Raw genomic sequence first — 16,277 nt, 5'->3', positions numbered from 1 at the left:
CTCCCCTTAAATTATTTTAGATAACTTACGAATTGTGTTTTTTTATTTTGTTTTTCTATTTAAATTTCAGATTAGTTGTGAAGGAAAAAAATCACATAGGACCTAATTTGATTTATTTTTACTTTGTCTTTTATTCTGCACATTTCAAGCACCAATGTGGATGCTGTGGATCCTTTAAGGCGGTACGAAGTTCGCCGGGTCAGCTAGTAACGTAATAAATAAAATTAAACTTAGCTATATACTATTTATGAGTTAACACCAATATAAAAGAAAAACATAAAAAACAAATATATTATTTGTTATACTCACAAACTTAATAATATACTTAAAAATGGGAATTTAATATGAACTGTGAGTGAATCAACATTAGCCTAAAACAAATTAAACTATATTTTTAATATGTTTCGTTGATCAATCCAATTAGCATACACTACAGCAATTTATTTTACTTATAATAATGTACAAACCCACTCTTTCAACCATTCACGCCAGGCACCATCGACTACCCTTACACGACCCGCAATAAGTCCTTGACCATCGCTCCGAAGTGGTTACGGCTCTCAATATTTCTAATACTGTCAGAGACCGAATTTCACAGACAGCATGCTTGAAATTATATATATATATATATATATATATATATATATATATATATATATATATATATATATAATTATTATTGTACGAAATAATTGTAGTTTTCTTTTGAACTGCTTTAAAAGACTATTTAAGCCAATAGGCAACACACTTCAAGATGTTAAGGATTTAACAAACCTACTGGTAACGAACAATCTTTAAAAAAAAAGGTTTCTTTTATTCTGTGTATATTAAGTGTACTTGAAAAAGTTGTTAATTACAACGAAATATTGTACGAAATAATTGTAGATTTCTTTTGAACTCCTTTAAAAGATATATATATATATATATATATATATATATATATATATATATATATATATATATATATGGGTTATATGATGACAATCACGTAGCTGTTGAAGTTTCAGGAGAGGTAGCCGTTGGAAATAAGGAGGAACGTATTCAGCACATCTAAGAATGAAATTAAATCTGATAAATATTGTCTCTACAGTCAAGGCGTTTATCACTATGTCACAAATAGTTGAAGTGTGAAACACAGGATTATTAACCACCATTACTTTAACTTTGAGTGCCAGGTATACAGAAAAACTGTAATGTAAATTTCAACTGTGAATGCTGGCAAAAACTCTGTTGCGGTTACTTGATCAGTTTATTTCAAATGTGTGTTCATAATTAGTCCGGGATTTTTAGTTTTGTCTTAGTATTCGAGTTCGTGATCGTTTAGGCTAACTTTAGGCACACTCCTTATCCAATTAATGAGTCATGTGGTACCTATAATCTTTGTCGAACAAGATTTCTGCAAATAACCCTCATATGAATAAAAGGTATATTCTCTGAAAAGTCGATTGATTATTTCTTTCACTTTAGAAACACTTAATATGTGTTGGTAGTTGTTTAAAGAAAGACTTTAGTCCCTTTATCTATGCTTCTCGTCAGTCGTCAGTCAGTAGCCTAATAAACAATCAGTTATTTGTTATTTCTCTCGTCAGTCTTTATATTTTTCAAACAAAACATTGATCAATCCTTTTCTAACAACAAAGAATACCAGATCGGCTGGTTTTATTAGTTCTTTTGTTTAAACTAGTATGACAAAATAGTTTAATTACTCTGCCAACTTATATTGCTAAATTTAGTATTGTAGCTTTTAGTTGTTGGTTTAAAGCTAAAATTAGTACTGAAATTACTTATTTTTATCATTTGTTATGTAAACATAGGTAGAATTATCCCCCAAAATCGGAAGAATAAAAATTATGATTCCTTTTAAATTAAAATTCTCGGCACATTAACTATTCGATTGTTTCGCTTTACTCTATCTGCCCATTCTGATGACGCATGAAAACTATCCTCTATGTAATGCCTTTGATTATAATTTGTAGAATTAGTTGCAGAATAAACTAAAACAGAAAATATAACTACGTAACAGTCTTTAGACTGGTTGAAACAAGTGGCTATCCGTACATAGTTGAAAGTAAAATATAGATAAATTAAATATACTACAGCAACCAAACAAACCGAAGTTATGCTAATGTAATAATACACACAAGTTTAGCACGGACATTTTGCTATCGGTGCTATGAATTTAGGAACTATGATGATGCCGAATCTGTAGTGCAAGTATTCGGTTTGGATTTGGAGTTGGATTGTTCGAATCATTCGATTATTTGTCATTGTAAATTTGCAGAAGTGTTGTAAGACTCGTAAGAGTCTAGTCAGTCTTAGTGATGGGAGAATCGAATACTTTAAAGAATCGAATACAGTGAATTCGAATTCACCCCTGTATTCGAATACTTGTATTCGAATACTTTTGCTCAGCTGAGCGTTTCTAACAGACAGGTCTAGCTAGACCTGTCTTACTACTTTCCCGCGATCTATTGTTCCTGGGTTATTTCACTTGTTTGTCACGAATTCACCACTGTATTCGAATATGTATTCGAATACTTTGGCTTTTGGTGCCTCGTATAAACAAGTCATACCCATGATATACGAACTTCAGAAGAAATATCTTTGTTTACCTGTTACTTCAGTTCCGTCTGAAAGACTATTTTCCACTGCAGGTCTTGTCACTAATTACCGTAGAAATAGACTGAAGCCAGAAAACCTCAATAATATTTTGTTTTTACACAACAATATAAAATAAATATTCATATTCGTCTTTATTGCTTAGGACTGTAACTCTTAAATTAATAATATGTATTTTTAAATTTAATAATTATACAATTAATTATACATTTTTTCAAGTATTAAAATTTGTAATTATTTTTTCAAATTATGAATCTCCCCTAAATTATTCTTTTCAAAGTCTCCATATATGTATTCATGTTACACCCCATATGAATACGAATACAGCTCTTGGATATTTTATTTGAATACTATTTGTCAGAATAAACGAATACTCCAGATTTGAATTCAATTCTTCCAGAGAAATTGTATTCATTTCAAAAGTATTCGAATTCATTTTGATGTATTCGAATATGTGAATACTCTGGCTGTATTCGAATACTATTCGATTCTGAATTCGATTCTCCCATCACTAGTCAGTCTGAGATAAGTTCTAAAACAGTGAAAAGAAAGCACAACATGTTAAGTTAAAGTAAACCTAAAAGAGTCATTAAGTATAAGTTGGCCTAAATTCTTTAAAATTATCAGTGTTAAATATAAATTAAACTAAGGATGGTGAGTTGTACAGCCAATTATTTACTTGACATAACCTCTTCTTATGGTTGAGGTTATGCAAAATCAATTATTTGTTATCTTTGTCTCTTTATGTTGATAGTTGCTTGTCGGAACAGTCTCATGTTTCAGAACTTCCCCAGATATTCATTTTAATATTACAAACAACAATAGTTGGGCTCTTTATATTTGTTAACAAAATTGCTAAGCTTACACATAATCTTCAAATTTTAATCAATTTGTTACTGTTTTAGGCTGATTATAATATTTTCATTTTTACCTGTCATAATCAGTCCAGTAACTAACTAGCCATAGGTGATGTAGAAGGTATGGAGTATAATATAGAACCTACAGGAATAAATACAAGATCTTATATTTTTTGAATAGGTTATGGCCTTTTCTTGAAACTTTGTCCTAAATGTTATTTATCTAGCTTGTACCTATTTAGATAATTTGCTAGTCTGGATTATCAGGTTTTATAATATGTAGCGAATGTTGAGCATTAAAATTAAAATGATTGCTTTAGCCACGTTACTTAATTCGATCTAAAACTACTTTTATCAGTATCAGTGTGGTTAATGGCCACCGGAAGAGGGCTGCAGTATAATTAGTATCCAACACTCGAATGATCGATAATATCGAATCACGATGAGATCAATTTAAATGCTGTCAAGACATGTTTTTCCTGTTAAGTAATTGGACACTACCCAAACTTAATATAAACAAAGTTATATTATTTTCTATAATTTAAAGTGCATATATTTCTTTGATATAAAAATAAAGCTTCACTATAAAACCATTTTAAAAGTCTATATTGTAATTCAGTTCAACATTATTGTTCCAAATTGATTTAAAAAAAGGGTATTTATTTACAATACCGTGACCATGAAAAATGGACTTTTTTTTCATGGGTTGGGCATTTATAGCCAAGTGTTATTATCACAGGTGCATATAAACTGGGGGGAAAGTATATCATTGTATTATATTGATGCCTTTCGGGCATTATTGCATTAAAGATGGAAAATAACCGACAAAATTTTGTCGAACAACACTTGAAGGGTTAAGGATCAGGGGCATCACGTGATCTGGGATTCGACTTTTTGCAAGCTCGAGTTAATTTTTTTTCTAAAAGAGCAAGCAGTGCGCAGCGGGCAGGCATCGTTGACAGGATTAACGTCATCATTTCAGTAAAATTGCCAGAGGTACTGTCAAAAACAGAGTTTTCAGAGGATTTCAAAAAAATCGTAACTCCTTTGATTTTCGTTGCCGACGAATTTTTTCTTCACTATTGTTTTCAGGAAAAATTGTAGTTTTCAGGAAAAAAAAATGAACATACCTTTCCATGGTCACGATTTTGTAAATTGATACCAAAAAAAGTTAAATGACGTGTATGGTATTAGAGTTATGGCTGCTAGAGACAGGAAATAGGCTACTTTTGTCTGTCAAGAACGTGTTGCAAAATAACGTGTTGAGGTATTGCGTTCCAGTAACCTGTTACTTGTTCAAAGTAGGCTATAGAAAAATTTAACTAACTCACTACAATGTAACATAGACTGATAAAATTGTACATGGGTTATTCAAATTTCCACAGTACAATACAATTATTGGGTTCTACAAAATCCTTATCTACAATTTGTTATTAGACTATAAATACATATTTATGAGAAATATATAAAGTTTACAAGCACTCAAAGTGATCTATTGACCTGAGCTTGAATTTGGTTACTATCTAGAGGGATGTTTTTTCTTATCTCGCCAGAAGTGCAGGGTGGTGCATTGAAGGCGCCACCGAATCCTGTACTGATAGCTAGGGGCATATCTGATCGGTATTTTCCCCACTTCAGATCACGTCCCAGATCGGCCAACTTCTTCAATGTCAGATAGATCACATTGTACGATCTAGGATGTGATTTGAGTTCGGAAAAATACCCGACCACCCACACTTCTAGCAAAATAAGAAAATCATCCCCAAAATTAATCTCAGATCATGTGAGTTTGTAAAGGTTATTTTTAACTTGTTTACTACTAATAACATATTTACGATAATCTAATCTTAACCTTTATCACATAATAAGATTCCATACTGTAATATTTCCATTCCTAGCGTCATTGCTTGCACGAAATTGCCTCGGTCAAGATGGTTCAGGGCCAAGAAAAATCCATTTTTTAAGATGTAAATGTAGTTCCACAGGAATAAGACCTTAGATTGTTTTTATTTGTAATTTCAATTAATGATATAGAACTTAATTTACCGTTTTCATCGGTTTTATATGCTGATGATACCACACTTATGTGCTGGAATAAAAGTTTGGATACACTGGTTGAAGATGAAATTTAAGCCGTAGAAACAGCACTAAAATGGTTTGAAGCAAACAACCTTATTGTAAATAGTAATAAATCAGAACAAATAATTTTTTCCTTCATGCACTATATTTATAAACATGTAAAACCTGTGAAACTGTTGGGAATACATCTAGATAGTAGATAAGCTGGAATCAACACATTCAGGAGTTATGTAAAAAGTTATCTAGAAAAAATATCTTTTACGTAAGCTTAGGTTTTTGTGAATATGCTAATTACTACTTACTATGCCAATGGCACAGTATAGTGGGTATGGCGGTTATCACAAGATAACCAGATCAAGCAACGTCGAGCGTGGCTGCTGCTTGTGTAGGTGACCGCTGAGCGATCCTGTCCGTGCAAGCGGCCCGCCTGCCCGGCTATTGGTGGTGGTTCGGAAGTCACCTACACGCCGTTGGTCCCCAGGTTAAGTGTTAGAGAGGGCTTCTTAGCCCTAACTTCGCCTGGTAAAATAAGACACTCTTTACTTTACTTTTACTTTTACTTTTAATATGCATTTTTCCACTCCCATCTGAGATATGGCATTATACTGTGGGGGAATAGCTGTGGTCTAAAACAAGTTTTTATATGGCAAAAGAGAGCTCTAAAGGCAATAAAAAAATGTTTCAGAAAGAGTCATGTAAAGCCTTTTATTAGAGAAAAATTACAAATTATGACTAACAAGTTTATACATGTATTGCTGTTTAGTTGATATTAATGAAAATGTATCAACATACAAGAAAGATTAGGCAAGATATACATAGCTATCCTACTAGAAAGAACTATATGATAGAAATGTTACCAGTAAAATTGGAAAAAAACTAGAAATAGTCATTTCACTATGAAAGTAAAGATGTTCAACAAACTACTACAAGATGCATGATATGTACCATTAAGAATATTTAAAGAAATTGCTTAGGGATAAAACCTTTTTACTCTGTAAAAAGTCTTGTGACCTGTGATAGTAGTTTTATTAATAGGAACTACCTCAAGAAATGTTTTTCATATATCAGCGCAGGGCAGCACCGAAAATGCTGCTGTAGCCTGCGTTAATAGGTAGAAGCATTACTTTTTCTTTTTGTAAAAAACCGATTGTGAAGTGTCAAAAATAAAATTTACATAAGGTTTTCAGTAATTATAGTATTTGAAGTGATAAACGAATAATAAATCTAATAAGCTGGTACATAGGTCTACGTATGGGCCACGGCAGCACCTTGGTGCTGTCCTATGCCGATGGTTAAAGGCACTTGTGTTAGTCTGGTATGAATTTTTATTCTTAGAAAGCCTAAATTAACATGAACATATTTTACTTGGGTTCCCTGGTTTCAGCATTTTTGTTATTTTATACATTCAAAGATAAAAAGGCGTAATGGTTGATGTCACCAGCAACCAATAGGAGGTTGACTTACAATCTTAATAAGACCACGTGATGCCTATAGAACAATGAAATATTACTCTGAGAAAAGTAGTTCCACTTTAAATGTTCTATAACTTCATTGTTTGTCATGTCCACCCATTGAAACCTTATATTGTTTTGGTCAGGAGGACGATAGCAATAGGTTATTAACACAACACTTGTATTTTGACGCCCGGCCGTTAACTTCACAGTTACGGTTTGATTAATTTCTTACAATGTATACCATCATGTTATAAATAATTTTTAGGTTATATCTCAATTAATTCATCAATCAGAGTTTCTGGGTGGAGAAGGCTAACAAACTAAGGAGAGGTACATATAAGAGGAAGGGATAAAAAGATTGTCAACATTCACACGAGAATTTGAACAGAAAGCTTGTCTACAAAGTATATTTGAATATAATTTAAGTTTTTCAGTCCTTTTTTCTGTTTTTCGTCATTTTGGCCACAGTTTACCTCCATGGACAAGTTTATTCATCGTTTGTACCCCAATGGTGAATATTATTGATAATTTTTCTTTTGTTATATTGGTCCTGTTAGTTATTATGCAACTTTTTTGAGCATCTCGATATAGTTTTTCCTGATAGGTTGGATTTATTTGTGTAGTTATTTACAGAAATAGCCATTGTTTCTTTCTTTTGTGGTACTACTGAGTGATGTCTTTTTTCATAGTCAATGTAAAAGTTAGTGTTATGAGTTCTTTTAAAAGTATACTACTTATTATTGTGTCAAAATGGACTGAAAAGACGTTCTATTTTATTCATTGACATTCATTGTTTTATTTTACTTCATAATGAATTTAAATTGTTTGTGCACTTCTACAGTAGTAACCATTACTCTGTAGAATAAATCTAATGAGCAGATACATAGGTCTATAGTAAAATTAAGACCAAACAATTTGGAAAACTATCTTCAGAATTTTAGCCTATTCTTTAACTTAAAAAAAATATAATCACAATCTCATCAAAAATTAATTAATTGTTGGAAAGTGTTTTAATTGATTGATATTCAATAACATCAAACTATAGGTTGATAACACTGCCACAGAAATGTTTAGTTCAATAAGAATAAAGCATTCACTATGTTTGTTAACCGCTTTTATTTTTGTGATTCAGACGCAGTATGTATTGGTCAACAAGTTTTGGATTTTAAACATGCATTACATTATATTTGTATTAGCTTCGTACTGTAATGATAATTGTCTTATTGTTTCAGGCAAATTTACTAAAGGATGTTACATTAACGGACGACCACCCTAAAACATTACTGCTAAAGAAACATACAGATTTTATTGCTGCTTGTGGATCCATTAAAGATGAATTTGTGGGTATTATAGCCATTTCCAGTAGTTGTAATTTGTGATAAAATTATGTTTCTGTTTGTATATTTGCATGAGGTTAGACAGGTTGAGTGTACGCCATTGGCCTTAAACCTGATGAACACAGTCGACTATCAGAATCAAGTCTTACAAGACCCAGTCATGTATATGCGTTTTAATTTTACTTGAAAGATGTATAATATTTTTCATTCTTGCAGTTTTTTATGTTTTAAATTTTAGCCAAAATATTTCTACTGAAGTTTTACTGCTAATTATCAGAAATATAAGTGCTGTTACATATATTTGAATACTATAAAATTGTGATAATTTTGTATATATTTGATTGTAGAAAGATTTTATCATTCATTGGTTGAAGTAAAAAATTGTGTTATGCAACTTCAAAACAAATTTTATTTATAACAAATCATAATTTTTTCCCCATAAAAATGTACTAGTTTCAACATACTGTATTACTTTAATTAGTTGTAATCTATATTTTGTAACATAAAGACATTAATAATGCATAATATATATTCTATATTTTTGGCAGTAGGTACTTTAAAAGATTGTTTTAAAGTGCTCTAAATAGGATAAACATTTTCGATTTTGATCAAGGTACAAAATCCATGATTAATTTTAAATTTAATAATTGATTCAAATACTTCTGGAAAGCTACTGGTATTTAATTATGTTTGAAATCATGAGGTGAAAGAATCTATTTTTTTGGAAGTGAAAACAATATTTGAATTATTACTACCTCATGAGTGTGCTTCAAATACTTTTGGAAAGCTACTGGTATTTAAATGTCAGTTTGAATCATGAGGTAGAAGAATCTATTCTTTTGGAAGTGAAAACAATATTTGAATTATTACTACCTCATGAGTGTGCTTATTTTGGCTTGTTTTAGAATCATATAGCCCAGATTAATTCTCTAGATTAGTCCTGTCAGTTGGGAGAATTCTTTTGATACAAAAAATTATGAATGTATCATGTGGAGTATGTCCTCAAGATAACTGTCAACTATATTTTAAGTATAATTCTTGACACCTATAGGATTCTGTTATATACTAAATCTAATATATAACAGCAAAGTATCCAGAATTCTGTAACCATAGAAAAAATATTCACTCAACATTAGATATATTTTATTTATGTAAAAAGAAATTTTGTTTTGACAATCGGTTCTTGTTATCTGCCTCCCAAAAGGAAATGATTTTGTCAAGAAGGAGGCCACTGTATCCCTATCTACTATTTTTTATTAGGCTATATAAGTAGGTAAATACAAACATACATATTATAAATATAAAAATTGAACGAGTGCACACGTGATCTGAGCTTGAATTTAGATACTATCTTGAGGGATGTTTTTCTTTTTCCGCCTGAAGTGCGGGTTGAGAACGTGTTCTGATATTGGAAGTTAGATGATCTGGGACGTAATCTGGCGTTGGGAAAGTACTACTTGAATGCCCCTGGCCATCAGTCCGGTCTTCAATGGCACCTTCCCGTACTTGTGCCGAAAAAAGAAAAACATCCATTAAGATAGTACCCAAATTCAAACTCAGATCACGTTAGCACTTATAAAGATTATCTTTAATTTTGGTACTAGAAGTAACTTATTTATGATAACCTAATCTAAATGTACTTATATAGCTAAATAACTAATAGTAGATGGGGACAAAATGGCCTCCTCGCAGATATCGCTTCCTTTTGGGAGGCAGAAAACATGAACCGATCATCATAGTGACATGTGATTTTTGCTGTAAGTCAAATATAGTCTGCTCTTTCTGATAATGTAGTTTTGTAGGTTCCTGGTAAGAAAAACTCTTCTAAAAATAGTGGCCTCTGGATAATACAAAAGTACTGAGATACCTATCCTTTGTTCCTTAAAGGATTGTAAAGTGAATGCATGGGTTGCAGGAATACTGTATGACCGAGTACCTGCGCATGTCAGGCATGTACTGGGGCCTGACTGCCATGTCACTGATGCACAGCCTGTCACGGATGGATCGCCAGCAAGTTGTGTCATTCTTGAAGCAATGTGTCGACAATGAAAGTGGAGGCATTAGTGCCAGTGTTGGACACGACCCACATCTCCTCTACACGCTCAGTGCCGTGCAGGTATGACCAGGGGCAGCAATATACATGTAAATATATAAGTTTTCAAATAAATTATACTGATTTCCAATAAATTAAACTGGCAAGTTCATAAATATTCGCTTCAGGACCAAAATGCTGGTGATTTTAAATAAAGCTCCTTGTCTTTTTTGCGTTTCTTCAGAGACGACTTATACTAGTATTCTTGTTATTACAGATTAAAAAAACTATTATTACACCTAAGAAGAAGAACAAAACTGTATAAGAAATCACTATATTTTTAACATTTTTATTTTTTCTTGCAAGTTAAAATAAGCTTGTGAGAGTCATAAACAAACAAGATAAACTACCGTAAGAGTACAAATTATTACGTTTGTGAATACAATTTTAATTTATTGAAAGTAATAAAAATATAATTGTTGATTTCAATTAATAAGTTTAAAATATTAGAGTCAAAATTACTTCGTAAAAAAGTCTACTATATCTCTAATCTGCTACTAGAGCGTATAGTTTGTGGGGACAAATGGGATAAGAATGTGTCAAGTCAGGGTTTATTTACACCAGAAGAGGATGTTGCAGATTGCCTGTCTACTAGACTGTGTAGACGTGTTGCCTGTTGAGAAAGTGGTCAACTATGTCTCCAGTCTACAGCAGGAGGACGGCAGCTTTTACGGCGACAAGTGGGGTGAAGTTGACTCTCGGTTCTCATTCTGTGCTGTTGCTTGTCTCTCTTTGCTAGTGAGTGGATATTCTGTTAATATCATTGCTACAATATTCTTTATTCACATTTTTTTACATTTAAATGAAAATTATATGTAATCTTACTACTTATTAAAACTAATTAATAGATTTCTTCATTGTAATTTTGATCTTTTGAATCTTTATTCCCACCTGTAATTTGCCAAATACCATAATATGCATTGTAATACTTTGGAGTTTATTTCTTTCTTATCTATAATTAATCTGTATATTAATATATTAGGTTTATGTATTCATGTGTAATGATTATATTTTTTATTCACAATATTACATAAAATAACGTTTTTAATATTTGGGTTTCCTATTGAAAACAGTTCTCTTAATACGCTGCATTATGAATCAGCATTAGAATTTCTTTGGAATATGATTCTTAACTATAACCCAAATTTAAATGTTAAACAAAAAATCAACAATGTGCTTTAACGAAGTAGCAATTGCAATAAAGAACAAGTACAGAATATCAACAACTAATGCATACCTTGTTTATAGGGAAAGTTGGATGCTATCAATATGGAGAAGGCGGTAGAGTTTGTGCTGTCATGTCGCAATTTTGATGGAGGTTTCGGTTCTAGACCAGGGTCTGAGAGCCATGCGGGTCTCATCTACTGTTGTGTCGGCTTTCTATCAATCACAGGTAAATATTCAATTATACTGACTAATTAGTTTCTGTAGTTTACTGTAGAAATTATTTTTCTTTTCACGTTTGCAGCCATACTTTAATGTAATATTTGAATTACTGTTCAAAGTGAAGTAAGTTCATTTATACTGCATAAGTTTGTGACAGCAGATGTTCAGAGGTTAACTTTTTTTATATTGTTAACAACATAAACATATTCAAAAATAAGTAAGGATATAAGCAGGAGAGGAAGAAGGAGACTCTTGGTTGAACACAGATACAATACGGTCACTCTTTAATTGATCAAACTCCCACATGTGCAATAGGTAGATTGGTTACTTGATCCTTCTGCAGCTTTGATAATAATTTTTTTCAATTCACCAAAGTTAATATGACTAGTGTGAAGAACTTTGGTTGTGATTTCTCTCAACAACTGAGATATCCATAAACCACTCATTCTAAGGTAACCAAATCACTGCCTGGGGATCATGCACTACAAGAAGATGATGTTATTAGTCTTTACATTGTGGTTCTGAGACTGTGTTGGCCTTAATAAAGATTTATACAGCATGCCAACCATTTTGCACAGGAATTCCAGGTATCAAGTGTCAATGACAAATCTCTGTTTCAGGTCATATCAGGTAACACTGTCTGTCTTTAGTGTTGAACAACTTGTTTTGTGCCACAGTCCAACCTGCATTAGATAAAGCTGCAGCAGTTGCATCATGATGTAACTCTACTTTGTGCTATGAACTAGCCGCGGCTTTTCGCCTGGCCATCTCACACACCATCGAATTCTGATCACACTTTTGAAATCTACACAGCACTCTGCTAAAATAGCAGTTACATAATTCACCATGTTACAAACCCTAGCAATATTCAGCAGAGTGGTGTGAAAGTATTTTGACGCCTTAACTGCCAAGTCCGTGTTAACACTAGCCAAACCGCTGCTTCGCCACATAGTGCTCCGTAGCCGTATGATACACATTACCCTCTAGTGTGTTTATTTGAACTATTACAAATCCACAGTAGTGCTGTTCTAGCGATCAACTAAGGAACTATCGCAAAAGCACATGGTGAAGTTTTACCTTAACGTCAGAATCAAAACCTTTTTTGTAGATTTTTCAATTGCGTTTTTTAAGATGTTTACTGTAATTTTTTCTATTTTGATTATGGTATAAAGATTTTATATAATGACGTTTAATAAATTTTAGATTTATCCAGATGCGTTGTGAGTTTGTAACTTTTCTGGGAATGATGGCAATCAGTATACAGACTCACTATATTAACGAATCAGTAGATTTTGGCGGCAGTTTGGTAAATAAAGATGTTGCTAGAGTTGACTGTGGTGGGCAAGAAACAAGCTACATGTATACTGACAGTGAAGCCTCTCTGTGCATGGCAAATAAACCCGGCAGTACCAAATGACATCACCATTGAAAACTCAGCACTTAAAGGGTTAATCCAAATAAATAACATTCAAGACTGTGATATTCTCAGTAAGTCTATCATAAAAGAAACACTATCACATATTGACTACTTGCCTCTCAAGGGCACTGAGACCAAAACGTAATGAAGATGTTTGATGACCCTGACATAATGCTGATCTGTCAAGTCAGCTAGCTGAATGGGTGAACAAAGTTGGATTATTTAGCATTAAAAATCATTCTACTAACAAAGAGATGGCCAGGAAAGCCTCTAAAGGCAAGATGAAGAAGGTGTCGTGCAATGCCTCTCTGTGTAGGTAAGCTAGAGAGTATGGACGAAGACCTACTGGGTTGGTAGCCGAATGACTAACAACTGCTACATTTATTAATATTTTATCCATCTTGTATACTTTATTCTTCCTGTGTAGGTAAGCTGGAGAGTATAGATGGAGACCTGCTGGGTTGGTAGCCAAATGACTAACAACTGCTGCATTTATTAATATTTTATCCATCTTGTATACTTTATTCTTCCTGTGTAGGTAAGCTGGAGAGTATAGATGGAGACCTGCTAGGTTGGTAGCCAAATGACTAACAACTGCTACATTTATTAATATTTTATCCATCTTGTATACTTTATTCTTCCTGTGTAGGTAAGCTGGAGAGTATAGATGGAGACCTGCTGGGTTGGTGGCTCAGTGAACGACAGCTCCCCTCAGGAGGACTTAATGGCCCGACCGGAGAAACTGCCAGACGTCTGCTACTCCTGGTGGGTTTTAGCCTCGCTGGCCATGCTGGGTCGACTTCACTGGGTCCATGGCTCCAGCCTACAGCAGTTCATCCTTGCCTGTCAGGTATACACATAGATATCTGCCCCTTTATTCAATAAACTACAGATTTGTATGAAAGATTTTAAGTAGGGCCTGCAGTAGATTTCCTGTTTTACATTTTAAATTATGCCAAAACTGTTCCACTTTGTATTAAAATAATTCAAATGTTGAGTTTATGCAAATGTTCCAGATTTTTACACTTGAAGCATGATCTTCGTACATAAAACACTATAATAATTTCAACTTTACAAATTTACCCCATTTTATTTTGTGTTTACATGTAGTGGCACACTAATTGTATTCATTAAGTATTTGGACTTGAATAGTTATAAATTCAAACAAATCAGGTGACTGTTGTGTTGTAGGACCCAGAGACTGGAGGGTTTAGCGACCGACCAGGCCACATGTCAGATCCATTTCACACTCTGTTCGGGGTGGCAGGCCTGAGTCTACTGGGCAACACTGAGTTGGCTCCTGTCAACCCCACCTACTGTATGCCTCAAAGCCTAATAGACCGACTAGGCTTACGACCTCAGCGTTTAGTGGTATAACATTTCACACTGTTCGGGGGGCAGGCCTGAGTCTACTGGGTAACACTGAGCTGGTTCCTGTAAACCCCACCTACTGTATGCCTCAAAGCCTAATAGACCGACTGGGCTTACGACCTCAGCGTTTAGTGGTATAACATTTCACACTGTTCGGGGTGGCAGGCCTGAGTCTACTGGGCAACACTGAACTGGCTGCTGTCAACACCAAGTACTACATGCTTCAGAACCTAATAGACTGAGTGTGCTTTTGACATCAGTGGTTAATTGATTTCTTAGATTTCTAAATATTTTTTTCATCGATAACAAATTGAGAGTCGATCTAGTCCTGATTCAGTATGTATTGATCTCTATAATTTCCATTGTTACATCATTATTTCCCAATCCTCAATATCTTGTTATCGATATATATTTTTTAATTTTCGTACAACCAAGTAATATGTATATTTTTTGCTGTATACAAATATTTTCTGTATATTACTATGTTATTTAATGAGCATGTGATGTTAAATATTTTATTTTTACATTTAAACTTAATGTTAATAGTATATTTATAAAATATAACTACTTTTTATCTGAGTTGCATAGTATTTTTTTAGTCAAAAAGGTGTCATCCTCCATTTTTATTTATTTAAAATTAATATGTGTTTGCAATATCAAATTTTGTAGTATTATAGCTAGTGATCAAAGACCAGTAATAAAAGTGCACTCTTATTCTCACTACTCTTATACTCTCTATGTAAGTCCATCTAGTGGTTAAGAGTGAATAGTTTGTGTGCTTTGTACTGATTCCTACACTCTACCAGAGTGCCAGCAGATTGTGAGCAAAACACATTTCAAATGCCCCCGTCAATTCGCTAAAGGTATGAAAGCAATTGAAATTCACTGACAGAATTGTGAAGTGTATGGACAAACATTGTAAATGATGTAATGACATTCAAATGGGTAAAGAACCTTAAAAGATGGCCAAAAAAATGTTCATGATAGAGGTGCAGTGGAGAACTCACAATGCTCACCTACGAATTGGTGTGTAAGTTAGTGATAAAGTGAAAATGAACAGACATTTCACAATTTCAAATGAGTTTCCTCAGGCTTCAAGAAGTGTTCCCTATGATATTTTTATCGAGAAACATGTTTTGCTGTATGACAATGTCCGTCCACATGCGACAAAGCGAACTCAAGATCTCATCACAGCATTTTCTAGGACCAATTTGATAATCCCTCTAAGATCCCAAATTCAGCGCCTATTTGTTTTTTTCATCAGAAGAAGCATTTTAAAGGTCAGCACCGCACCAACGACAATAGTGCCAAAATTATCACATTCAGCTGCTTTTAAATCAGGCAGCAATCTTACAAAACAACACTGTAAAAAAGATTGTTTTTAGATATGATAAGTGCTGTAATATTTACAGCAATTATGTAGAAAAGTAAATAAAAATGTGTGCTTTTATATCAAAATAAAATTATTACAAAAAGTTTCCTTTACTTTTTTATAAATCAAACTGTACTTACTTAAAAAAAAGCCTTGTTTAAATAAATAATGTTAAAAAATAGACAACATTTAAAAACTATTGTGTATAGTAGGGTTCAAAATTTTTTTGATTTACAAACAGTAAAACTTACAACCTTACACAGAATACAACTTAATATTAAAATCACTATGTC

The 16,277-nt window shown here is 33.0% G+C and overlaps 1 protein-coding gene across 1 annotated transcript; it reads left to right on the top strand.

Annotated features, from left to right (window-relative positions):
• Window positions 1-2,040: 2,040 nt before the first annotated feature.
• Window positions 2,041-15,191, top strand: LOC124360058 (geranylgeranyl transferase type-2 subunit beta-like). Its single transcript, XM_046813319.1, is given in 9 exon segments — window positions 2,041-2,297; window positions 3,135-3,273; window positions 8,242-8,349; window positions 10,262-10,462; window positions 11,018-11,176; window positions 11,687-11,831; window positions 13,891-13,970; window positions 13,972-14,091; window positions 14,433-15,191. Coding segments are annotated over 8 exon segments (1,002 nt in total). The 5' UTR covers window positions 2,041-2,297; window positions 3,135-3,270; the 3' UTR covers window positions 14,619-15,191.
• Window positions 15,192-16,277: the final 1,086 nt, after the last annotated feature.

Source organism: Homalodisca vitripennis, chromosome 4 (genome assembly GCF_021130785.1).
Source record: "Homalodisca vitripennis isolate AUS2020 chromosome 4, UT_GWSS_2.1, whole genome shotgun sequence".
In the NCBI taxonomy this organism is placed as follows: Eukaryota; Metazoa; Arthropoda; class Insecta; order Hemiptera; family Cicadellidae; genus Homalodisca; species Homalodisca vitripennis.
Note: the sequence above shows the minus strand (reverse complement) of the source record. Positions and strands in the feature narration are given on the sequence as shown.